General features: G+C 37.4%; 1 protein-coding gene and 1 long non-coding RNA gene across 2 annotated transcripts; one reads left to right on the forward strand and one right to left on the reverse strand.

Moving 5' to 3' along the window:
- Window positions 1-198: 198 nt before the first annotated feature.
- Window positions 199-27,768, forward strand: LOC141492683 (U3 small nucleolar RNA-associated protein 14 homolog C-like). Its single transcript, XM_074193269.1, has 3 exons — window positions 199-252; window positions 1,588-1,631; window positions 24,841-27,768. Exon 3 carries the CDS (start codon window positions 24,896-24,898, stop codon window positions 27,017-27,019), a length of 2,124 nt encoding a protein of 707 aa, XP_074049370.1. The 5' UTR covers window positions 199-252; window positions 1,588-1,631; window positions 24,841-24,895; the 3' UTR covers window positions 27,020-27,768.
- Window positions 1,086-8,283, reverse strand: LOC141492684 (uncharacterized). Its single transcript, XR_012470031.1, has 3 exons — window positions 7,850-8,283; window positions 3,985-4,086; window positions 1,086-1,170 (listed from the first exon to the last, which is right to left on the reverse strand). It is a non-coding gene; the product is annotated as an uncharacterized LOC141492684 (long non-coding RNA).

Consider the following 27,768-nt stretch of genomic DNA (forward strand, 5'->3'; position numbering starts at 1 on the left):
TTCCCCAGCCGCGAGGCGCTCGTGGGAGGAAGGGGCGTGGCCGCCCGCCGCGCTTCCGGCCCGCGAGGACGCGCGGCGCCGCCGCCGCGCCCCCTGCTGGCCGGAGGCCGCGGGGCCCGCGGGCGGGGACAGCCGGCCTCGAGGCAGGGCGGCAGAGGCGCGGCCCCGGGGACCGCACTGGGAAGCCTCCGCCCCTCGGCGTCCGCCCCTCGGCGTCCGGCGCGGACCAGGCTCGGGGCGAAGAGAGCCGGGGTAGGCGCGGCCGGCGGAGCGGCCTCCGGGGCTTGGAGTGCCCGGCGCGGGCCGGCGGGCGCGTCTGCGGCTGCGCGGGGCCGGGGCGGCGGCGGGGGCGGCGGCGGGGGCGGCGGTGGCGGGGCCTTCACCCGGCCTGTGGCCCCGGCGCGGGGGGCGGGGAGGGAAGGGAAGAGGAAGAGGAGACGGAAGGAAAAGGGAAGGAGGGGAAAAGAGAGGAGAGAAGAAAAGGAAACGGGGAGGAAAGGAAGGATGGAAGGAAGGGGACAAGAAAGGAAAGAAGGGAAAAGATGGAAGGGAGAAGAAAACAGGAAAGGGACAGGATAAAGGAGAGAAGAAAGAGAAAAAGAAGGGAGAGAAGGAATAAGGAGAAAGGAAGAGAAAAAAGGAGAGAAGAAAAGGAAAGGAAGAGACAAAAAGAGAAAGGCAAGAGGAAAGGATGGGAGAGAAGAGAAGGAAGATAGAAAAGGGAAGGAAAAAAAGAGAAAGACAAAAGAAGAGATGGAAAGAAGGGAAGGAAGAGAGAAGAAAGGAAGGCAGAATAGAGAAGGAAAAAGAAGGGGAGGAAGGGAGGAAGACAGAAGAGAGGGAAGGAAGAGAAAAAGGGAAAGAAGAGAAAAGGAGAAAACGGAAGGAAGGAAGGGAGGGAGAGAAGAGAGAAAGGAGACAGAGGAGGGAGGAAGAAAACCATTATTTATTAAATTACTATGATGCCCAGCCATTACAAATAAGCCCTTTACAAATGCTATATTATGTCTTTATTTATTTTTATTAAAGATTTTATTTGAGTTTTACAATTTTCCCCCCAATCTTGCTTCCCTCCCCCCCCCCCCCCACGGAAAGCAATCTGTCAGTCTTTACTTTGTTTCCATGTTGTACCTTGATCCAAATTGGGTGTGATGAGAGAGAAATCATATCCTTAAAGAAGAAACAAAAATATAATATAAGAGATAATAAGATCAGACAATAAGATATCAATTTTTTCCCCTAAATTAAAGGGAATAGCCCTTGGTCTTTGTTCAAACTCCACATCTCCTATTTGGATACAGCTGGCACTCTCCTTTGCAGACAGCCCCAAATTGTTCCCTGTTGTTGCCCTGATGGAATGAGCAAGTCCTTCGAGGTTGATCATCACCCCCATGTTGCTGTTGGGGTGTACAGTGTTTTTCTGGTTCTGCTCATCTGACTCAGCATCAGTTCATGCAAATCCCTCCAGGCTTTCCTGAAATCTCATCCCTCCTGGTTTCTAATAGAACAATAGTGTTCCATGTTTCATGTCATCTTTAAAAATAACTCTAGGAAGTAGATGCTATTATTATTATTCCTATTTTATAGGTCTGAAAAAACTGAGGCACAAGGTGAAGTGACTTGTCGAACTAGTAAGTGCATGCATTTTGTTGTTTGTTTTCTTTTTTTGCAAGGCGATTGGGTTAAGTGACTTACCCAAGGTCACACCACTAGGTAATTATTTCAGTGTCTGAAGTTGGATTTGAACTCAGGTCCTCCAGACTTCAGGGCTGGTGCTCCATCCTCTGCACCACCCAGCTACTCCTCCATGTGGGGGTTTTTTTTAGGTTTTTTTTTTGCAAAGCAATGGGGTTAAGTGGCTTGCCCAAGGCCACACAGCTAGGTAGTTATTAAGTGTCTGAGGTCAGATTTGAACTCAGGTACTCCTGACTCCAGGGCCCATGCTCTATCCATTGTGCCACCTAGCCTTCCCTTCCATGTGGTTTTGAACTCAAATCTTCATTTTAAAAGCAAGAGTTCTTCACATTTTGGATCCCTTTGACATTCTAGTGAAACCTTAAGACTTCTCAGAGTGATGTTTATAAGGACTTAAAATAACATTCATAGGATTAAAAAGGGAAACAATATAACAAACCAGTTGTGTTGAAATAGTTATCAGAATATTTTAAAACAAAAAGTTTTACAGATACCAGGTTAGGAACCCCTGTTTTAGGAAATTACTTGGAGCACTGAAGGATTAAGTGACCAACAAAGGACAGTTGGTTAGTATCCCAGTAATCTTGACTCCAAGAAAGAGTGCAAGCCTCTCCCTACTGCTTCATTTTGCTTAAGTTAATAGAATCAAATCATACTTGCATGGTAACAGGTAACAGCTAATGAGAGAGCATTAAGGGTCTGCAAGTTCTGGGCCAGGCACTCTGCTAGGTGATAGGAATACAAATACAGGTAAGCAAGATGGACCCTGACCCAAAGGAGTTTACCTTCTAATGAATAAAAGTAGTAGAGCCTGGCCAGGTAGGATGAGGTGGCCAGGCAATAAAGTATCCCCATGGCGGATAGAATACCAAGTCAGTTTTTCCAGTGAGTTACTTCACATTTATTCTATTTTTTCATTCTTTTGGTTTTATTTTATTGTTTTTTCATGTCTCATGGAATCCTTAGCTTCCATTTGCCGAATTCTAATTTTTAAGAAATTATATTCTTCAGTGAACTTTTATACCTACTTTTTTTTCACTTGGCTAATTCTACTTTTTATGAAATTCTTCAGTGAATTTTTATATATCTTTTTTTTTCCCATTTGACTATTTCTGCTTAAGGAGTTTTCTTCAGTGGATTTTTGTACCTCATTTGACCTGTTTTTTTAAAGTTGTAACTTTCTTCATTATTTTTGGTCTTTTTTTAAACAAGCTGTTAATTATTTTTTTCATGATTTTCTTGCACTACTCTCATTTCTTTTCTCAATTTTTTACTATCTTTTATTTGATTTTTAAATTCCTTTTTTGAACTCTTCCATGAATTAATTATTTTTTGGACTTGAGACCAATTCTCAATTTTTCTTTGTGTCTTTGTATGTAAATGTTTTGACTTTGTTGTCTTCTGACTTGGTGTTTTGATCTTCTCCATCTACATAGTAGCTCTCTATGGTTAGGTTCTTTTTATGTTTGCTTATTTTCCCAGCCTATTTCTTGACTTTTTACTTTATGAAAAAATTGGGCTCTTGAGGTTTCAAGAGCCTGTTCTAGAAATCTCTTAAGTTTTTAATTCCTCCAAGGTTCTATGATCTAAGGAGAGGTGTGTTTACTGCTCTCCTGCCCTGTGTAAACAACCACAAGCTCTCTTTTCTGCCCTGGAACTGGGGCCAGAGCCCCTGCTCCCCTGTGGCTATAAGCTCTGGTGGTGCCAGTGCTTCTCTTTGCCACCCAGGACTGTGACTTGGATCTGCATATAGGGAATGCCATAGTCATCTGCCCAGTGCTACCAAAGGGACCCTTGTAATCTCCTTACCATCTGTGGGTTAAGAACTCCAGAAAATACTGCCCCCAATAACTCCATAGACTTACTCTTACCATATTACCAAACTTCTAAGTTTGTTTGGGCTAGAAAATTGATTTTTGTTCTTTGATCAGTGATTTTTGATGTCAACTATTGCAATTATTTTGGGGCACTGTGAATTGTGCCCATATAAGATGACAAACAATCTGTAAATGTGTGTGTTTTGACTGGGTCAGACTTAAGATTAACCAGCTAGTGGTATTGGAACAAAGACTGAAGCACATTTTTTTCTCTTTATTTTATTTCTCATGAGGTTCTATATTTTTTTGGGGGGAGGGGGTATTATGTTTACTCTTAAACAAGAATATTTTAGTAATGTATGAAAATCATTTGTACAAAAATAAAAATTAATTAAAAAAGATTAATCAGCTAGGAAATAATCATTCAAAAAGGAAATAACACAATGGGGAAACTGGGTCAAGAGAATCTTACCTTCAGCTGTGCCAAGCCCCTCAAATTTTTTCCAGACACAGATATCCATCCACCTGTGGCATTTTCTGGTTCTAAGTTCCTTTGAGTAACTTTCAGCATTTCCTTCAAATGGTAGATTACTGACTTAATGATCATCCAGACATTTATACCTGAATTCATCACTCAAAATATCAAAAAATAACATTTCTAGGAGATTTTTATATCAAATAGCAACTTTCACTAATTAATAGTTTAGCTTAAGGTATAGTTATTTCTCTTACGTTGTTGCAATAACATAAGTAAAAAAAGTCTTACAAGACTTTTAAAAAAAATCTCTTTTCTTTTTTGTCTCCAGGGTGAATTCAACTTAAAAATCAATATAAAAATTGTGTAAAAATCAATCATTTTCTTTCCAGAGTTATAACGATCTCTTGGTTGCCAAATCCAGCAACTTTTTCTTAATCCTCATTCTCCTTGTCCTCTCTGCACCATTAATCACTCTCCTTGATTTTTTCTTCTTTCTAGGTTTTTTGGGCATTCTCTCCTGGTTCCTCCTACCTATCTAATCACCCCTCTCACTCACTCTTTTGTTGGATCTTCCTCCTCCAGTCACACACTCTATAACTATAAGTGTCCCTAAGTTCAGTCCTGGGCCCTCTTCTCTTCTCACTCTATATTACTTTACTAGGTGAGCTCATCAACTCCCATGGATTTAATTATTACTTTTATGGTGCTGATTCTAAAAATCTACCTTTTCTGTATCAATCTCTCAGCAGACCTCCAGTTTCTCATCTATAATTGTCTAAATTTCAGACATCTGGATTTTACATCTTTGTCTTATTAGAAAGTTTTTGCTTCTTTATAATTCTTCCCTTAGAGGGATTCTGGGTTTGCCTGCTTCACTTTTCTCCTCATTCCAATCTGTGTCACTAAAGTGATTTCCCTTAAGTCTAAGTGTAATTATGTCACCCCTCTATTCAGTAAACTCTAGTGGCTCCTTATCTCCTCTAGCACCAAATACAGAATAACTTTTTTGGCATAACCCTTTATAACTTAGTCTTCCCAGTCTTCTTACACCCTAGTCCCCAATTTGCACTCTTCAATTCAATGACACTGGCTCCTGTCTACAAACAAGATACTTTATTTTTCAGATAGTGGCATTTTCTCTGGGTAATTCCCATTTCTGAAATGCCCTCCTTCCTCATCTCTACTACTAACTTCCTTTGAGTCCCAACTAAAATCCTATCTTGTACAGTAAGCCTTTCACAACGCTTAATAATTCTAACACCTTCCCACTCACAATTATTTCCTATTTTTCCTACATATAGTTTATTTGCATATATTTATTTGTTGTCTTCCCCCATTATTAGATTGTGAGCTCCTTGGGGGCAAGGACTATCTTTTGACTCTTTTCATTATCTCCAGGGTATAGTCCAGGACCTGACTTCTGGTAGATTCTTAATAAATGTTTATTCACTAGCTGACCATTCAATAAAAAAAAATCAAGATGAGACCTCTCTCTTATGTGGGAAAATGGAGGAGGCAGCAGAAAGCTGGTGCTGATTTGACTGAAGCTTCCCAGGAGTGGAACCTCAGACCTTTCAACAAAGCCTTTCTACCCATCCCAGGCTCCATAACCAGGGATCTCAACTTTGACCCAGCACCAGATGGGAACAGGTATGCCGTGTGCATCCCAAGCTTAGAGGTCCTAATTAAATGTCAGTCATTGCTGTTGCAAAGCTATATATGCTCTGAGCTACAGGCTTTTAAACAAACTGGAAAGAAATGAAGGCTTCAAGGAGGCCACTAGAGACTTTAAATAGTTGTTCCTATGTTGACTGAGGTTTTTGTTTTTTTAAATCTTATACTCTCCATTAAGTCAGATGGAAAGATGCAGTAGATTGTATCCTGACCTCTTCCCCATGCACATTTCTTGAGAGTTTGAACCTTCCGTTATCTTAGTATGTCTTCTAGTAATCAGTAATATATCCAAACACATGGAACAATAGAAAAAGAGGGAGGAAAACTCCTTTGAAGAAATGCTAATTAAGGCCATTCTCAAATTCTGTTTCACATCCATTGGAAAAAATGTCAAAAGATGAAAGTAGCCAATGTTAGGAAGGCTATGAAAAGACTGGTTCATTAATACATCATTGGTAGAACTAAATTAGACTAATCCTTCTGCAAAACAACTTGGATTTATAAGATTCAAAAGGATACATTCCCTTTGATCTAGCAATATCACAAGTGGGAAGATAACCTTATGGAGATCATAATGCCATATGGGAAAAGTCCCATAATTTCATAAATGTTTATACCTCTCCCTTTTGTAATAGCAAAGAAAGGGAAGAAGAATGCATGTCCACTAACTGATAAATGGTAGAACAAATTGTGGCATATGAATATGATGAAATATTTAACATAAGAAAAGACAAATATATTCAGAGAAACTCAGGGAGATAGAAATTAGTACTGAGTGAGGTTAAGAAAAATAAGAGCATCTTACAAAATGAAAACACTAGTGTAAAGGAGGGGGAAGCAATTGAAAAACTTGGGAATTCTAATCAGTACAGTGACCAATTTTGATTTCAGAGAACTAAAAGTAAAGCAGCTTAGCTCATCCTACCTCTAAAAACCAAGAGTTCTTTCCTGTTTTGTGTCATGGACCTCTTTAGCCATCAAGTGAAACCTATGTATCCCTTCTCTGAATGTTTTTAAATGTATAAAATAAAATGCCTAGAATATCAAAGGAAACTAATTCTATTGCAACACAATAAGCAGCTAGGTGACACAGTGGTTAGAGCACCAGCCCTGGAGTCAGGAGGACCTGAGTTCAGATCTGGCCTCAGACACTTAATAATTGCTAGCTGTGTGACCTTGGGCAAGTTACTTAACCCCATTGCCCCTTAAATAATTTTAAAAAAAAGAATACCATCTATATGACAAATTCTTCACTTTTTTCACTTAAATGTCAATTCTTAGTTTATTAGAACAAAGACTGTAAACAAATATTTTCTATGCATGTTACACATAACAACAAAGGAACTGCCTTAAATCAAAAATCCATCCCACTCCTTCACTCCATTTTTACAAATACAGGTATAAAAACAACCTCAAACATGCATTTTTGATTTCTACTAGTAATACCACACTTCTTCAAAAATTAAACAAAATTAGTGATGTTTTTTATTGTACTTGCTTTTTAAAAACAGTTTGAATCAAGGCTCTTCCACTAAGCAAGATGGATAGAGCAAGCCATTTATAACTTCTCTTCTTGAAAAATTAGGTTTCTAAAGCATATTTCACAGCAGTCTAACATTTCCTGTCATACTTTCATCTTATAAAACCTGAATTCCATTTGGAGTTCTCCAAGTTTATGTTTAAATGATAAGAAAAAAAAAATCACTCTTCATTTTTCTTCCCATTGGACTTGAAAACATAATGGTTGTGCATTTATTAAGCATTCTTTCAAATGTCCAAATCAGATATACCAGCTAAAATTCTTAATAGGTAGATTTTACAATTATGGCAGTTTTTATCATGAATAGATGGTTGTTGATTCCAATAAGTTTGAGATCTTTTAAAATTACTTCCTGTATGTCCTTCTGAAGGATGTGAATACTTCATAATTTCTTTGGACATTGTTAAATTTGATCCTTGAAATTATAGTGATAATTCTTGAAGTATAACTTAAGTGCTATAAGAATTTTCCTGTTTTGTCATCACTGGTCTTTTCTATGCAACCCTCATTCCACTGGAATTATATGCCCCTTTCTATTTTATAGATAGTACATTCTGTTTTCATAATTTGTCCTTAGTGGCCCAATAATCATGCCTGCCCTCCTACCAAGTGTTATACATCTTCATCTTCAAGTCCCCAGCTTACCTTCCTTGATCTGCTTTTTTTAATCACCTCCAGATTCTTCCAACAAATGACCATCACATGGAACTTGTAACTTCCTTAGGGACTGCCATCTTCTGCATTACTGAACTTTTCTTTTGGTCATCTTTACCAATCTTTAGGGAAAGAGGTGAAATGTAAGAGTTGTTTTAAGTTGCGTTTCTCACCATTAATTGTTGTGGCTTGCTTCCTTGGAGCCCACAGCGGCGACCTCCCTCCAGGTGGGGAGCTGAGAATAAGGAGTCAAGCCACTACTGCCTTATGCCTCCAGCTCAATTTTATTATTGCTTAGCTATTACATATATACTGTTAGGTCTTCCAGGGTAGAACAAAGAATAATGAGGTAATGGTCAGGGGGTACAAGCAATGTGTATACGCAGCTTCTTTCATTACAGGATAGGAGGGTACGTTAGGGAGGAGATGATAAGGTGCAGCTGTGTCTAGTGCCCTTGGACAGTGGGGCAGAATGTCCAGCTCCCAAGGACTCTGGCTCCCAAGGACTCCAGCTCACCTTATCTCTCAGGGCGGCAAGCCAGCTCCTGAGACTGTCCAGGTGGCGGTTTACTTGGAGATGATTTGTGTCATGGCTGTTAGAATAGCCTGTGTACCCACAATTAATGATTTGGAACTTTTTTTCTTGGCTCTTAGTAACTTGAATTTTTGTCCTTTGAGAACTGCCTGTTCCCATTCTTTGAACATTTATTGAAGCATGTCTTTTGTTCTTATATATTTGGGTCACTTTCCTTTTTAGTTTTTATGAGGCAATGGGCAAGTTCGCACAGCTAGTAATAATTATTGTGTCTGAGGTTGTCCTGATTCCAGGACTGATGCTCTACCCATTGTGCACCTAGCTGCCCCTCATTTTGCTTTTTTACTTGATTATCAGACCTTTTCCAGAGAAACTTGCTGCAAATATTTTTTCCAATTAATTTTTTATTGTAATTACAATTCTAATTCACAAATTGTAATTTGTAATATTATTCTGGTATTATCTAATCAAGTACAGTTAATATTAGGTCTTTATTTCTATAAAGAATGTTTTGTAGTTATGGTCATGTAGTTCTGTGTGTATCTTGCTAGGTAGACTCCCAGATATTTTACATATTCTGTAGTTATTTCATTGTTTTTTTCTTGTTTTGTTTTTTGTTTTTGTTTTGCAAGGCAATGGGGTTAAGTGATTTGCCAAAGATCACACAGCTAGATAATTATTAAGTGTCTGAATTTAGATTTGAACTCAGGTCCTCCTGACTCCAGGGCCGGTGCTCTATCCACTGCACCACCTAGCTGCCCCTCTGTAGTTATTTCAAATGGAATTTTGACCTTGACATTTAGTTGTAGTTTTTTTATTTGCTTTTTTCCAAGATTTTTTTTGGATGCATGCCCAATTTATTGATATTATTTATTTTTTTTGGTTGTTGATGAAATAGGTTAAAAATACTAATTTTACCCAAAGTATTGCTTTGTCTAGATCTCATAAGCCTTGGTGTATTGTCTCATTGTTGTCATTATCTTTGAAGAATTTTATACACTGTTTCTGTAATTTGTTCTTTGAATTAGTTGATAATTAAATCATCCAATCCCCATTTATGTTTCATTGCTTTCATCAAAGGACTTTTAATATTATAATTTTCATTGTAGTATAATCAATAAAGGATGTTTTTAATCTTTTTTGCTTTTATTTATGAAATTTTTATATCCTAGCAAATGTTCAATTCTATTCTGCTTATTATTCCCTTTAGTGTTTTCTAGATATATCTATCTAACTTTCCCATAATTCTATTAATTTAACTTCTTTCTTGCTGTTCTTTTAGAGGTGTTGTTTTGAAAATTGCAAAATGAAACCCTCAAAATATTTTTAATTAATATTTTAAAAATATTTAATTTTGTAAACTTTTTCCTTTCCACTATATAGTGCTATTTGGTGTGTATGTATTAAAGATAGATATTAATTGTTTATGAGACCCATATCATAATCTCATTTCCCTTTTAATCTCTCTTGAGCATTTTTTGCTCTTATTTTGCCTGAGATTATGATTGTTATCTTACTTTATTATAAACTTTCTTTTCCCTCAAGCAAAGTAGATTTTGCTCTTATCCTTTATCTCTTTATGTTTGTTTCAGGTGTTTCTTATAACATATTGTTGACTTCTGTTTTCTAATTCATTCTGCTATCCTTTTCTATTTTTTGAGTGATTTCAAAGCATCCACATCATTGTTGTTAATGATATGTATTCCTTCGTCATATTCCCTTAGTCATTTTTCCTCTGTTTGTTTCCTGCGTACCTCATTACAATATTATCCTTCTTTTTGTTGAGATCTAGATCATAGGTTAGTACTTGGTTTTCTTTACTTTGCCCTTCCCTTTCATGATTAACTCTTCATATAATTCCTTCCACTTGCTCTCATCTATTTACTTTTCTCAGTTTCTCTCAACTTTACTTTTCAAGTTTTCTACTCAATTGAGAGTTTTGCTTTTGTTTTTAAATTAGGACTGTTTGAAAGTCTTATTCCATTAGAGGTCCTTTTTTTGTCCTTTTTTAAAGGCAGTCTTGTCAAGTGAGTTATTCTTGGTCTTAAGCCATTATCTTTTGCCAGGTTGTTGTTTGTCCTTCCTTCTCCAGAAAGGCTTATGACATCAGGAAGATGAAGCCATGATATAACATGCTTGTGACTGAGGTTGGCTGTGCTAAGTCATCAGCCTCACTTTCTCCTCTGGACTCATTTGGGTTCAGTGGCCAGATAAGGGTCAGGATGACTGGAGATGGCTCTGGATGCCAGGCAATCAGGGTTAAGTGACTTGCCCAGGGTCATACACCTAGTAGGTGTCAAGTGTCTGAGGCCAGATTTAAACTCAGATCCTCCTGACTCCAGGGCTGGTGCTCTATCCACTGCACCACCTCTCTGGATAGCAGCTTTTAAGATCTTTTTTTAATTGAAATTTTATTTTATTTTTCCAATTATATTCTATGTAATTCATAGCATTCATCCAATTGCAAATTTATAGGTTCCACATTTTTCTATCACCCTCCCTTCCCTCCCCCTCCTCATGGCAGTGAACAGTCAAGTTGTACATGTATATTTGTGTTAACATATTTATGTTTAAGTCATTTGGTGTATGAGGAATTAGAACTAAAGGAAAAGAAAGAAAACTATGAGATAGCAAGCAGAAGCATTAGAGATGTTTTTAAAAGTGAGCATCTTATGCATTTGGATTCCATGGTTATGTCTTTTTTCCTCTAGATGTGGTTGGCATTGTCCATAACAGATCTTTCAGGGTTGTCCTTGATCCCTGAACTGCTGAGAGGGGCTGCATCTATTATAGTTAATCATCTCACAATATAGTTGTTAATGTGTACAATGTTCTCTTGGTTCTGCTCCCTTCACTCAGTATCAGTACCTGTACTTCTCTCCATGTTTCTCTGGAGTCCAATTGCTCATGATTTCTTGTAGAACAGTAGCATTCCATAACATTCACATACTGTCATTTGGTCAGCCATTCCCCAATTAATGGGCATCCCCTTAATTTACAATACCTCTTCTTTTTAGTAGATGCCCAGTCTTCTGAATCCTTACTGTATGTACTTTATTGGAATTTGAACTTTCTTTTTGACTACCTATAGAATTTTTTCTTTGACATGGAAGCCCAGAATTTTGACTGACATTCCTTGGAGTTCTCATTTTGGATTTTCTTTTAGGAAATGTCTAGTATATTTCCCTTTTGCTTTCTGATTTCTGGGGGGTACTTAGTTATGATTTTTTTTAAAAGTATTCACATGGGATATTTTATTTTGTTTGGTTCTTATCCATGGTTTTCAGGAAGTCTGTTAGTTCTTAAATTATATGTCCTCATTTAGTTTTCCTGGTTAATTATTTGTTGATAGTAGAAAACTTCCCTTTTTGGAAAGAGATTCTCTTTATAGAAGTCGGTTGGCACTAAGTAGCAGAGTATTATTCAGCTCTTACATCAGAAAAACATTTCCATGAACAGTGTGTGTAATAAAACTGGCCTTTCTGAACTTGATGAAAAGGGTCTTAGCTCTTTTGCTTAATAGAAGTAGAAGGGTCTAAGCTCTACTACTTAATAGAAGTTGAATGGAGAATCTCCTCATCATTTCACAACCATCTATCATTTGGGAAAGGGCATGCCTCTTGACCACAGATCTGTGCTCACAACCCTTGTACAAGAAAGAAAGGGAACTCTGTTAACTAATTGCACATGGTGCTACATTTAATATTTTCTTTCTAAAAGCCAATTGCATTTCATATCATCAAGCATGCCGAAATTTGTACTTTATTTAAAAAAAAAACAACAGTTAGTATTGGGCTTCCTTAAGCCTCCATCTGAGGCTATGATCTTTAAATTAGATTTGTCTGTGTCACTGATCCCATCATTAATGTCATGGCTCTCTTTGTGGTCGTCCATCTCGGTCATTGTTACCAAAGTCCAGAGTAAATCTTTGGTCCCTGGCTCAGATCCCACTTCTATCAGCTCTTGACTAGTTGAATATGGTAGAGTTATATCTAATTTTCATTGAAACTCAGATGCAGCATTAATTTTCATTAGAGATTTCATGTTTACTCTAGTCACTTTTCCATTTTCCATCTGATCTGGGCTCCAGGTATTATAGGATTTTGATGTTACTGTTCTGGGTACAGTTCATCTTTTTTATCTAAATTATGCCTTTTTCCTTAGTCATACAAGATGTCCCATTGATTTGACTTGGATTATATTTTTAACTGTCTATTTTTAATTCCATGTATGATTGTGGGCCTGCTTTTTTATTCAGGTTGAGCTGTTTATATGCATATATTTCTATCTTGTGGTTTATTTCCCAGGAGTGGTTTTTTAGGAGTGCATTCAATGCATCTTAATAGCGTTATTACCATCTAGCGTGCTCTAGAATAAAATGATCATCACATTTTAATTCTAGAAAGGATCTTGGAAGTTATCCACACCAGCTGTGGAAATGAGACTTAGAGAGGTCATCTGACTTACTAGTTAATGCTAGTTAGACGAGGAACACAGATGCTCCAAGTCTGCAATGCCAACCCTTAGGTTTTTGCCTAGCCTCTAGAAAAGACACATGATTTCAGAGCAATCTTTTTTTTAATAATACTTTTTTCCCAGCTATGTGTAAAGATGATTTTTAACATTCATTTAAAAATGTTTTGAGTTCCAGATCTTCTTTTTCCTTCCTTCCTTCCTCCTCTCTACCCCATACTCCATAACTAGTTTGAGATAGGTAATACCTCTAATTGTGTAAAACATGAAGAAAGACAGACCAAAAAAAAACCCTGAACTCCATCATGAAAAAAATAAAGTGAAAAATAGCATGCTTCATTCATTCTATCATTTCTCTGGATATGGAAAACATTTTTCATCCCGAGTCCTTTGGAATTGTCTTAGATCATTTTATTGCTGAGAATAGCAAAGTCATTCACAGTTGATCATTGTGCATTATTGTTGTTCTGTGTTCAGTGCTTTCCTGGTTCTGCTGTTCTGTGTTCAGTGCTTTCCTGGTTCTGCTCACTTTGCATCAGTTCATCTAAGTTTTTCTAGGTTTTTCCAAAATCATCATGCTCATCATTTCTTATAGGCAATAGTATTCCATTAAAATATACTACAATGCGTTCCAACTCTTTGCCATTACAAAAAGAGCTGCTGAAAATATTTTTGTATGTGTAAGTCCTTTTCCTTTTCTTTTCCTGATCACTTTGGAATACAGATCTAGTAGTGGTATTGCAGGATCAAAGGGTACCACAGTTTTCTCTTTGGGTGTGGTTCCAGATTGAAACCATGCATTCGTGTTTCAATTTTTCCACATCCCCTCCAACATTGCTCATTTTTCTTTTTTGTCATTTTAGTGTGAGGTGGCACCCCAGAGTTGTTTTAAGTTTTTTTCATATGACTATAAATAGCTTTGATTTTATCTAGAAACTGCCTATTCATGTCCTTTGACCATTTATCAATTGGGAAAATGACTTGTATTCTTAGAATTGGACTCAGTTCTCTGTATATTTGAGAAATAAAGTCTTTATCGTGATACTTCCTATAAAATTATACTTCAACTTTTGATTTTAGAGTATTATTGAGCACAATTTATGCTATAGAAACTGAGGGTACAGCAGATTTCTAATTCTTGATAGACATTTGATATTCACAACCTGTGGTATATTTTGAATCATGTAGATTCTGTGTTGCTTTTTGCTACTGTTTGTAAGCCTTTGCCTCCTCTGGACTTACCTATTATTGGTAATACAAAAAGCAGCCCTTTGGAATTAGATTAAGTGTAAAATTGAGGTTGAACATTTGTGCTCTGGTGATTTAAATGATAGAATTTGACCTAGCATTGGTGAAGTACTGTGGTCCTTTTCTATCTTTATAAGATCCTTTGCTTTTTTTTTTTTTAGGTTTTTGCAAGGCAGATGGGGTTAATTGGCTTGCCCAGGGCCACACAACTAGGTAATTATTAAGTGACTGGATTTGAACCCAGTTACTCCTGACTCCAGGGCCGGTGCTTTATCCACTGTGCCACCTAGCAGCCCTGATCCTTTGCTTTTGAGTTGCATACTCTGCTTAATTATTCACATAGACATGAAATATTTTGGGGGAATTTTAACAGGCCTATATGTATACAGAAAAGTAATTTTGTGTAATACTTGAAACTTAAGATCTATATGTGATACAATAGATAGAGTACAGGGTTTGATGTCAGGAAGACCTGGTTTCAAATTTTACCTTTGACACTAAATAACTGTGATTCTGGATAAATCAGTGAATCTCTATATACCTCTGACAGTTTTCTAAGATTTATTTATTAATTCATAGACAGTTGTGATTTGCATCATAATTGAGATCTTGAAGGGAAGAAAGGGAATTCCCTAGACAGATAAAAACACATTTACATAAATAAATAGTAAGCATCCATTTGTTAACATTAATGAAATAGTTGGTTCTCTTGAATGAGACATCAAGAACATCCTCAAGAATAATGGAAAGCAATCAAAGAGGACTAGAAAACGGGTACATAAAAAAACAACCTCTGATAACTTAGCATTTGACCAGTCATTATTAGCTGTTCAATCTTTGACCTGGACACTGGGAAAAATACAGTCAGAATAACTTTCTTGTTAGCATAAGAGTAAATCTTAAGCAATAATCAAATGTTGCCTAAATACTAGCTTTTAAATTAGTTCTGTTTTAAATAGCCTTGGTTTAAAAATATACAACAATAAATCAGAAGAGAATCATTAATCAATGTCCTGCATTATGGAACTCTGCATTTCCTTTGTGTAATTTACGCAATTAATCTATCTGTTGCCAAGGAAAGTAATTCTTCCTGTTTGGTGAGATTCAGCATAGAGATGAAAGTTGCCCTCACCTTGGGAACACTTACTGGTATTGAGTATGATCCTGCTGTCCATTTACCTTCTTATGGACTGCAGAAGCCAGCCCATTACTTTGTCATTTATAGTGCAATTTTCATTAGTGCTCAAGCAGTAAGTATTAAACAAGGTGAATTTACTTTGCTTCAGTCCTCTCTTCATTTGACTGATAATAATTGCTGGATTATGCAATGCATAAATGCAGTGATAGAACTTGACTTTCCAGATGGCTATATTTTATCCTGACAATTCAAGAATGAGTATCTTAACAGTAAACATTTGAAAGACTGGAAGAAAACACAACTTGGTGGAAATGAGAAACTGTTAAGATCTGCATTCTAGGGGCGGCTAGGTGGTGTAGTGGATAAAGTACCGGCCTTGGAGTCAGGAGTACCTAGGTTCAAATCCGGTCTCGGACACTTAATAATTACCTAGCTGTGTGGCTTTGGGCAAGCCACTTAACCCCATTTGCCTTGAAAAAAAAAAAAGATCTGCATTCTAGAAAATAAACCAAGTTTGAAATCATAGGATTTGGAGATAGAAGGGACTTTACAGATCATGTAGAATAACTCTTTCCTTTTACAAATGAGGAAACTGAAGTATAGAGAAAAGGAAAATGATGATACCAAGACCCAACAGATTATAGTCTGCACAGCCAGGATTTGACTCCTAATTTCTTGATTATTTTTTTCTGTTGAAAATGATGCCAATTTTACTCACATAAATGTTTACCCAACAATTTTGAATTTATAGACTATTTCAGTGGTTCACTTAAGGTCCAATTCCATCATTTCCATGTTTCAGGTCTCTTTGTGCAGGTTGGCCCCAGTGCCAGTAACCATTAGTAGGTACTTTCTAAATGCTTGTTTGGATTGAATTTAAATTACAAGCTTAAAAATTATAAAGTTAGTTTTGCAATGTTTAATTACTTTAACAAGCTTAGTTTTTTCAGAAAAGAGCAGCAAAAAAAGATAAAGGATCTAGATATGCTTTGTAAGAGAGATTATTTAGGCCTACTTAAGAAAGAATTCCTGACAGTGACAGTTGTAATATAAGGGTTTGGAATCTTCTTATCTGAAGGAATCTAAAACTAGCATATCTCTCCAATGTGGGATATATTTGGTATCATGCTGCTGAAAGCAAAGGATTTACATGGACCTCTCTTTTCTAGTTATAAAATTCCTCAGTTCTATGAGGATTGTGAAATTTGCTTTGATTCAGAGGAATGCACCAGGCAACCACTTCAGATTAGCCAAAGAGCTAACAGGAAAGTTATTAGTTACCCCTTGGTTCTATTTGAGAAGTAGCATAGTTTTATGTTGTTGTTGTTGCTCATCCTTCATTCTCTTTTTTACTTTTATTATTTTTTCAATTACATGAAAAGATAGTTTTCAATATTCATCCTTTTGCAAACTTTTGAGTTCCACATTTTTCTGACATCTCTCCTCTCCCCAAAAGCAAGGAATAATCTGATACAGGCTGAACATGTCCAATCATATTTAATATATTTCCATATTAGTCATGTTATAAAAGAGGAATTAGAACTAAGGGGGAAAAGCATGAGAAAGAAAAAAACCTAAAAGAAATTTTAAAAAGTAAACATTTGCCCTGCATTCAGACTCCATGTTTTTTTCCTCTGGACGTGGATGGCATTGTCCATAGCAGGTCTTTCAGGATTGTCCTAGCTCTCCAAACTGCTTAGAGGAGGCACATCCATCAAAGTTGATCATCTCACAATGTTGTTGTTAATGTGTACAATATTCTGGTTCTGCTCACTTCACTCAGCATCAGTTCAGGCAAGTCTTTCCTGGATTTTCTAAAGGCAGGCTAATTTTTTATAAAACAGTAGTGCTCCATAACATTCATATACTATAACTTGTTCAGCCATTTCCCAATTAATGGGCATCCCCTCAATTTCCAATTCTTGATAGTAGTTTATTGAGCAGAATGTTGGACTTGGAGTCAGGAAGTTCTAGGTTCAGATCCCTCTTCTTACACTTACTTTGTGACCTGGGCAAACAACTACCTCTGATAGTTTTGTTAACTATAACATGGAACTAGTAATATACTTGGAACCTGCCTCACAGGATTATTGTAAGCTTCACATTAGATGATTGTATATAAGATATATATATATATATATATATATATATATATATATATATATATACATATATATGCTTAAATGTTGATTTCTATTTATTGAGCATAGTAAAAAAAGAGTACCTGCTTTTGCAGAGCTTACTATTTAGTTAACATGATTAACTGTAGATGCTGCAATTTCATAATTTCCTGTTCCTTGCCTCAAATGCTGAAGTTTCTTTTTTTATTTAAAGAAAGAATAATAAAAAATTTCCCAGAATATCTAGGATTTGTAACTTGCAAGTCTCTCAATATAGGCTTGCTACCTAGACCACCAGAATTAGTGCTTAATGGTTTTATTTCAGAGAAAAGTGTTTAAGGTGAATATGAATTGTGTGCTAGGTACTACCAAACTAGCGCTACCTCCACATAGCACTCTGCCAGGCTATTGAAGCTGTAGAATGCCATCAGAAAGCCCTCTCCACTTCCACTAATGAAGAGATGGAAGGTGTCAAGGACACACATGTTGTGAGGTGTTCTTGTGCCATTTACTGTGAAGCCTTCTTGGACCATAGGTTAATATATTAATGAGGACTGTGATTGTTCTCTTATATTAAGTAATGCCTGTGAATGATTGGGAGAGAAATATCTCTGCCTTATTTTCTCCCATAGAATTAAGATTGATGAGAATGGATTACTTTGCCAAGAGGACTCCAAAATATTACAAGCTCTTATTCGTCTGCAACTTGGATGAGTGCATATCCATTTCTATGCTCCTACACAGAGCCTCTTAAAATGATTCTGGGCTAAAAAACACATTAAATCATCAATTTAATTACACTGAAACTGCACACTAGCCTTCTGTCACTAATCTAGTTTAATCTTGGCATTTCAGTCTCATCCATTATTTTACTTATACACAGGCTGTTTTAGTCAATTGGATATAATCTGTAGTATTTAAGGCATATGCATATTTTCTATAGAGCCCCTAAGGCCATGACCAAAATGAAAGAATTATGATGATGCCTCAGTTAATGTACTTTTTACCATTACATACAAATATAATTTTTTTCATATTGAGTGATTTGATTTCTCTACCTTGGAATATTCAGGTCCTTTCACTTTAACTAAAATATGTGAATGAGACCATTATTTTGGATTTTATTATGAATATTAAATCCCTTTGTTTAGACTTTTCTATGCCGCATACAGGCTTCTAAGACAGATCATCTAGAAAAAAAGGCAGAATCCTAGGACTATGGCACAAGACTTAAAGAAATAAACACAAGCCTAGGGATGGGTAGGTGGTACAGTGGATAAAGCCCCGGCCCTGGAGTCAGGAGTACCTGGGTTCAAATCCGGTCTCAGACACTTAATAATTACCTAGCTGTGTGGCCTTGGGCAAGCCACTTAATCCCATTTGCCTTGTAAAAACTAAAAAAAAAAAAAAAATAAACACGAGCCCAAAGAGCAATAAAACTTTTCATATCCTTTGACCCAGCGATTCCCATTCTAGGTTTATATCCAGAAGAAATCATAAAAAATGGGAAAAGTCCTACATGTTCCAAAATAGGAATAGTAGCTGTTTTTTAGTGGCAAAGATTTGGAAGTTGAGGGGATGCCCTTCAATTGTGGAATGGCTAAACAAGTTATGATACATGAATACTATGGAATAGTATTGTTCTCTAAGAAACCATAAATGATCGGACTCTAGAGAAGCATGGAATGACTTACAGGGTCTGATGCTGAGCGAAGGGAGCAGAACCAAGAGAACAATTACACATCAATAATAACATTATGAGATGAACAACTTTGATGGAAGAAGCTCCTCTCCACAGTCCAGAGAGCTAGTACAACTGTACTGGACTGGTAATTGTCTATATTATCCCCATCCAGAGGAAGAAAAACAAAACAAAACAAAACAAAACATACAGAAATAAAAAAAAACCAACCATCCCGAATCTGATGAACACTTTATAAAAATTAACTTGTATGTATCTCTTTCCTTTAATCCTAATTCCTCTTGCCGAAAATTACTAATTTGTAAACATGTTTAACTAAATATGTATGTATAATACTAACCTGACTGTTCCTTGCTGAGGGGAGGGGGTTGGGAAGGGAGTGTGGAGGGAAGTTTTGTGACTTGGAAATATGCATGTGCATATGGATGAAAATAAATAAACAATTAAGTAAATAAATTATATAAAAAAAGAAATAAACATAGGATTCCCAGTGCTAGCTCAGGGTACATTCACTGGTGTTGACTTAGGGAGGGTGATTGAGGTATTTTGATGGGTGGGAGAGAATATCAAAAAAAAGCAGAAATCATTTCCTTTGAGTTTTTTACATTTATTCTTCTTCCTCCTCCTCCTCCTCTTCCTCTCTTCACACTGAACAGAAAATTATTCCTGAGATAAAGGAGAAACACTGCGTCCACTTGCCTTAGATAATACTGCTATAAATAAAATTCATAAATTTTGACATGTATAGATAAAAGAGCCTGGAAATAACTAGAGCTCAGTTCTTCCCATTCATCTTTTCACTCATACTATAAAGGTTTAAAACACTAGTGACAGGAGACAAAGAACGAGCAGCAGTGTATGAACATCAGACTTGTGAAAACATTCTGAGGTTCCTTTCAGTTCTAAAGCCTCTGACCCTCTGATCCCTAAGACATGAGTTAATATGATTTTCTTTTTTTTTTTTTTTTTTGGATTTTGCAAGGCAAACAGGGTTAAGTGGCTTGTCTAAGGCCACACAGCTAGGTAATTATTAAGTGTCTGAGGTCGGATTTGAACTCGGGTACTCCTGACTCCAGGGCCTGTACTCTATTCACTACTCCACCTAGCTGCCCAAGTTATATTCTTTTTCTGATGTTTCTATTTGTATATAATTTTGAGCCAGTTTCTTAACTTCCTAACTCCTTAGTGTAATTTCTTCATTTGTAAAAATGGGGATAGTGTTGTTGTTTTATTTTAGAGGGTCATTTTGAGAAAAGCCCAGTGTGGTTTGGTGGCAAGAATGCTATGCCTAGAGTCAGAGGGACCTAGGTTCAAATCCAGATTTGTCATTTTTTAGCTTTGTGATCTTTGGCAATTCTGGGCATTTTTGAGCCTCAGTTTCCTTCTCTATAAAAATGAAGCTACATCTCAGGTTATAAGGAAAGCCTATTTTCAGCCTTAATGTGCCATATCAATGTCCTGTTAGTAAAAACAATGAAATGTAAAATGCTTCAAAAATAAGAACTATCATACAAAGATAAATATGACATAATCCTTGCTTTGTCCTTTAGTCTTCATTAATTCCCAGTATCAGTCTTTTCCAGTAAGTCCTATCTTCTCATTATGTGGCCAAGTATGTAAGTTTCAGTATTTGTCCTTCCAGTGAGTGTTTTCTAATTTTTTTGAAGAGCTACCTTGTCTTTTCCATTCTATCGTTTTCTTCTGGGGTTTTTTTGGCATTGCTTATCTTATCTTTTCTTCCTATTCTCTGAAATTCTACATTCATTTGAGTATATCTTTCCATTTTCCTTTATCTTTCATTTTAAGTCTTTCCTCAGTTATTTGTGAGCCTCATTAGATAGCCATTTGGATTTCATGTTGTTGTTTTTGTTGTTGTTTTTGCCTTGTGGGATATTTTTGTTGCTGCCTTCCATACAATTTTGTGAACCTCTGTCCATAATTCTTCAGACACTCCTATCTACCAGTCACAGTCAGCTTTGGGTCTTATTTTAACTGACTGTATAGAGCTCCACTTTTGGCAGAAAAGTATATAATAAATTTGATTTTGATATTAACCATCTAGTGATGTCCATGTATAGAGTCATCTTCAAGTTGGTGAAAAAGTATTTTTTATGACCATAAATTATTTTGACAAAACGATTAGTTTCCGCTCTGCTTCATTTTTTTTGCTCCAAGGTCAAATTTGCCGTTATTCTAATCTATTTTAGCATTCTAATTCCCTTATGAGATTTTTGGGGTGTTATTTATAGAATTTGTTGAAATCTTCATAGAACTGAGTGACTTTGGCCTCTTTGGCATCACTGGTTAGAAAATAGCCTTAAATTACTATGCTATTGAATAGTTTGCTGTTATTTTTGAGATTTTTATTCCAGTACTACTTTTCTCACCCTTTTATTAACAGTAAGGCTATTCTATTTCTTCTAAGGGATTCTTGTCCACAGTAGCATATGAAATGATCACCTGATTTAAATTCACCCATTCCACATTGACTAACTCTCAATATATTGTTTAATCTTTCTATCTCATGTTTAACTACATCCAGTTTACTTTGGTTCATAGATCTTATAGATCTTACATTCCTAATTCCAGTGTGATACTGATTATTCTAGCATCATTCCAGACACATTTACAGCTGAGTTCCTTTGTCCCAGCTACTTCATTTTTTTCCATGAGCAAGGAAGAATCAGAGCAGCTCAAAGGAAATATGAGATATTTAAGTTTAGAGTAAATATCTCAGGTGTTCATATGGACTATTTGTGCCCGACCTATGGTAGAACATTCAGAACTTGTATTGATCAGCCACAGTGAGACACACTGTAATTTATCTCTAATATAGTGATATCATTTTGGTCTTCTTCGATAAGAAAGGATAAGAACCACCCCAACAACTGGCTTGTAGAATATCCTCTACTCTTCCCCAGAAATATATTGGACATTATTTTACCAGAAGGTTCCATCTTCTGGGGTCATATCTTTTATCATTTTACTACAGTCCATGGGGTGTTCTTGGCAAAGATACTGGAGTGGTTTGCCATTTTCTATCTTCGGTAATATTGCACAGTATAGCTATTCAAACCCCTCCCCACTCCACTACCACCACCATCACCACCATCACCACCACAAGGCAGTGATCCAGGAGGGAAATTGAACCATTATAACAAAATATTACTGATAGGAAAACTCAAGTAATTAAGACTTTTTTCTTCTTTTTTTCTTTTTAAAGATTTTATTTGAGTTTTACAATTTTTCTAATTAAGGCTTTCTTAATCCCTCTTAAACTAATGTTTATCTAATATGTATTTTTCTTAAAATCTATCAAGGAAGTACTATGCAAAGATGGCATAATAAATTATAATTAGAATATGAGAGATAGTTGTGAGGATATATCAAATTGAGTACAAGTCTTTTTTGCTAAGGTTGGCATGGGTTCTGGGTTACATTATAGATTAGATGGATAACTGGATGAAATACCTTTAAGTCATATTTGTCATTGCTCAGATTAGATGGAATAACAACAGATTTTAAGAAGGTCCTTAAGGCTAGAAATCGGCTCAGAGTTTATGGAGAAAAAAAATTACCATTTTCATAAGAGACTAAGCATAAAAATGCATGAAAGTCAGTTGCTCTCCACAGAGTACCAGGCTTGTATTTTCAGGAGGCATGGGCACTTTAGAATGGGTATTTCAAAGATACTTAACAACTAAGCAGAAACTCAACATTGGAACCAATTGGATGATACTTAGGGAAGTATTACTTATTTTGAAGTTCATCTTGTATCACCTTCCTTCTCCTCCATACCATCCGTCCTTACTCTTTTCATTTGCTTCTTCTTCACTTGACTTTATACCTCTTTTTTTTTTAAAGTTTTTGCAAGGCAGTGGGGTTTGAGTGGCTTGCCCAAGGCCACACAGCTAAGTAATTATTAAGTGTCTGAGGTCGGATTTGAACTCAGGTACTCATGACTCTAGGGCCTGTGCTCTATCCACTGCGCCATCTAACCACCCCTTATACCTCTCTTATGAATCAGGCCACCCCCTTCTTTTTTTCTTCTTCCTTTAACCCATGCTTTTTTCATACCATCTTCCAGTAATTTTCTTGCTGATTAGTGAAGATTCTTGAGGTTCCCAATTCTTAGAAGTCTTTTTTTAGGACAGTGATTTATTTTTACTTTAGAAATCTCATTTTGTAACATAGACATCCACAGCACCATCCAAGACTCCACTGGTAAAACAGCTTGTAAAATTAACTTACTTATCAGGATAATGTGGACAAAATCACTTCTGCCAGAATTATCTTTCTTCCCACTTTAGTGACTAAATAAACAATAGTCTCTGAGGGTATATAGGAGGGTGAAGAACAAGGAGTAACTGATTAAAAGTTCTGTTTCTTTTTGTCAATGGGTGATCTGACTTTTAAAGGTCATAAAATGAATATTTTCCTTATTTGCCTGATGCCATCTTTTCTGATTAATAGTAGAATGACACTGTCTTACCAATAAGACATTACCTAGGCTCCTTCTCTTTGATCCATCAGTGATCATCCAGCTCTCTGTGTCATTCTAAAATTGTAAAGAAGTTATGTGCTAATTGAGCTAGTGTAAGACAAAAATATGATACACAGAGAATTTAACATTATACTATTTTTTCCCCTCTATTTTCTGTTAAGATCAGTTAGTCTCTGAAGGACATGACAGATGGATATAATTTCTCCCAACCATCAAGGAATATGTTTGTCCATTTAGGGGTCAGATCACTCCCAACGAAGAGATCCAATTTCTGTTTAAAGCATAAACAGAATCCAGTCTGGGCAAGCTCTCATGTTGGAGAAAGGATTCCCTGCCCTTGATCTCTTCCCTCAGAAGTGACCCAGTTCATGGAGGAGTTAATCATCTAGAGAGGTTCAGTTGGAGATGGCTTCCCCTTGCTCAGACGTCTTGAGACTTATGAGTTTTATGATCAAGTCATATTCTTAGCAGAAGGAGCTAAAGACTTTTGCCCCACCTTCTCTACCATTCCAGTCTGATTTTCACTTGTCAGGAGAGTTCCCTTTCAGAAGAGATTTAAGGCATTTTCAGGGTCTCCTTTGGTATTTTTGGTTACCATGAGAAACTACTGACCATCAATTGATTGTATTTGTATCATCAGTTTGATTGTATATGTATTTTTCTTAAAATCTATCAAGGAAGCACTATGCAAAGATGGCATAATAAATTATAATTAGAATATGGGAGATAGTTGTGAGACTATGTCAAATTGAATACAAGTCTTTTTTGCTAAGGTTGGCATGGGTTTCGGGTTACATTATAGATTATATGGATAACTGAATGAAATACCTTTAAGTCACACTAGCATTACAGCTAATCTAAGTAATAAATTGATAATTACCTAGAAATTTATATCTCAGGTTTTTTTTTTTATCCCAGAACTAAACCAGTCACATATGCAGCTCTTAAAACTCCTGTGCATGTCCAAACCACATTAAAATGTACTTGGAAAATATTTAACAAAAAAAAATACAGTAAAGAAAAAAGTCAATTTGTAGCCCACAGGGATATACATGTGCATGTATATGGTTCAATAGCTCCTATTTCTATTCGAGTTTGATGCCAATGTATTAAACTATCCAACTCTCTTGTAATTCTTCCATTTGACCTTTTGCTCTCTACTACTTTGTTTCAAAAAATGAATTAAAAGGATACTTATTGGGGCTATATGCTGCTTTTCCCCTTCAGAATACTTATATTGTTTCATTTTTTGTTTCCTGTAGGGGTTGAGAGAAAACGTATTGTGAAAAGAGCACTGGACGGTGACCTGCATATGGAATGAATGACCAGCTGCCAGCCAAGATGAACAGGATGTTGGCTATGCAGAGCAGCTTTCTGGCATTGCAGAAAGGGGAAGAAGTAGTGAATTTTTTGAATAACTATCCTGTAAGTGCCAGTGAGGATGAGGAAGGTAGTGATGGAGAAAGAAAACATCTACAGCTCCTGGCGGCAATAAATGGACTGGATGGGAGGGACAGACAGAAATGGGCTGAGCGATCTGAAGCTAGTCAGCAGGTGTCAGAGTTCAGCATTAGCACTGAAGGAGTGGAGGAAAAGCTGACCCTTTCAGAACTGCTTGATCATATCAAACCTTCTTCCTCACTGGCCAAAGTGAAAAGACAACTGAAGAAAGTCAAAAATAAGAAGTCTGTGGAGTTACTCCTCAGTAAAGAGGATACTGAGCAGATCTTTAGGGAAGCTGCCTACAATAAAACCTCCCAAACTATGACCAAGTGGGATCCCGTGGTTCTGAAGAACAGAAGAGCAGAACAGCTAGTTTTTCCCCTGGAAGACAAACAAGTACAAATTGCCCCTAATGAGGAAGTCTTTGTGGGTAACTGGAAGGCAAGAAGTCCCTTGGAACAGGAAATTTTTAGCCTCCTGCATAAAAACCATCAACCACCGAAGGATCCTTTACTCACACCAGTGGAGAAAGCCTCCCTCAAAGCCATGAGCCTGGAGGAGGCCAAGCAGCGCCGGGCAGAGCTTCAGAGAGCCCGGGCTCTGCAGTCTTACTATGAGTTCAGGGCTCGAAGACAGAAGAAAATCAAAAGCAAAAAGTTTCACCAAATGCTAAAGAAAAAGAAGGCCAAAGAAGCCCTCAGGCAGATGAAAGGGACAGTCACTCCTCATGCCTCCTTAGAAGAGTTGGAAAAGAGAGAAGTGGCCAGAATGACTGAGCGGATGAGCCTCAGTCACCAGAGCAAGGGGAAGTGGGCCAAGAGAAGAGCAGCCATGGCCAAGTATGACCAGAAGACCCGAAAAGAAATCCAAGACCAGCTGGCCAGGAACAAAGAACTGACCCAGAAACCTCGAATGCCACCTGATAGTGAGCAAGAGGAAGATGCAGAAGAGTGCCAGCTCATCCCTCAAGTCATGGATGAAATTAAAATGAGTACAGAGAGTTCCAATCCCTGGATGCAGAGAAATTGTGACCCACATGCTGAGGTGTCCAAGGGCCCTCAACAACCCTCCAAGGCTGTTGCCAGTGAAGAATCTGAGACCGAAGAAGAAAAGGTCGTAGCAGAACTTGAAGAGAGCAAAGCCCTTAGGAAAAGGGTAGGTGTCCTCCTGGAGTCACAAAAACAGAGGAGTGTGTTCACTGAACCAAGGTCTCTCTCTGAGAAAATCAAAAAGAAGGCCAGGCGAGACAGAAAGCAGAGTGAGAGGTCAGCTACCACAGCCCCCAAGGAGCCTATTCAGGGAGAGGAGCTTCCCCAAGATGAAGTGGAGATAGAGACTCCAGGAATAGAAAGTGCCCAAGACCAGCCATTTCTTAAATCTCTAGCAGGGGGCCAGCCACAGCAGTCTTTGCAGAGTCCAACTGAGCAGAGCAGTTCCTCAAAAACAAAAAAAGAGATGGTGATTAACCCACTGGCAAACTTCACTTTGAAATCCCAGAAGGCAAGTGCTTCATCTCTTCCCACCCTGGTAGAAGAGGAGGACATCAGTGATGAGGTGGCTGCCCAAAAGCAAATAATAAAGGAGGCCTTTGCTGGGGATGACATCATTGCTGACTTTCTGAAGGAGAAGCAAGAAGCTAAGGAAGTAAGCAAGGCTATGACCCTGAGCCTGCCTGGTTGGGGGGTATGGGGGGGTCCAGGTCTTGAGATGAGGACCAGCAAGAAGTGCAGGTTTCTCATCAAATCCCCTGATGGTCCCCCAAGAAAAGACAAGAGCTTGCCAGATGTGATCATCCATGAAAAGCGCAACATCCAGGCTGCTGCCCATAAGGTGAACATACTTCCATTTCCTTTCAGCCACCACCTTCAGTTTGAAAGGACTGTCCAGACCCCTGTGGGTTCTACTTGGAACACACCAAGGGCATTCCAAGAAATGACTGCTCCTCGAGTTGTGGTCAAGCAGGGCTACATCATTGAGCCCATAAAGTGGAGGATATAAACTTTTAGCTGCTGCATTCAGACCATTCAATCCTGCAAAGAAATCTATAGCAACCAGGGCATGCACATCATAGAAGACTGTGAAAGAAAGCACCCTAGGTCCTGTTGCTTGAGCATCCACCTTTTGTTGACCCAGGACAGGGAGAACTCCATACTCTGCTATGTTTCTGCTTTGCCTTCAACTGCTAAAATGTGGCCAAAGATGTCATCTAATGGAAGCAAAACAGACCTTTCAATTAAATAAAAGAGAAAGTACTGGGCTTAAAGCAAGGGAGTTCCAATCATTTTTCAATTCCTATGACCTGTGGTTTCCAATAAACCTTCCCTAACTAGACCCTCTAGTCTGTTCAGTATGAAAGGAAATAAATTTCAGTGTTTCTTGCCTATTTGCTGAAGAAAGAACATAGAGATTAATTTTTCATAACTTTATTTGCTACTTTTTGGTGTTTTTTTAAACTATAAAAGTTAAATATCAGAACACAGTCAAATAAATTATCAGGAAACTAATTCTATTTCTTGTCAGCCCACAGGTTTTATACATGGTATAGTTTTTTTGGGGGGGTCTTTTTTTTAGGTTTTTTTGCAAGGCAAATGGGGTTAAGTGGCTTGCCCAAGGCCACACAGCTAGGTAATTATTAAGTGTCTGAGACCGGATCTGAACCCAGGTACTCCTGACTCCAGGGCCGGTGCTTTATCCACTACACCGCCTAGCCTCCCCGGTATAGTTTTTGAAAGAGGTATCTACATATA

The sequence above is a fragment of the Macrotis lagotis genome, chromosome 7 (assembly GCF_037893015.1).
Source record: "Macrotis lagotis isolate mMagLag1 chromosome 7, bilby.v1.9.chrom.fasta, whole genome shotgun sequence".
Lineage (NCBI taxonomy): Eukaryota > Metazoa > Chordata > Mammalia > Peramelemorphia > Peramelidae > Macrotis > Macrotis lagotis.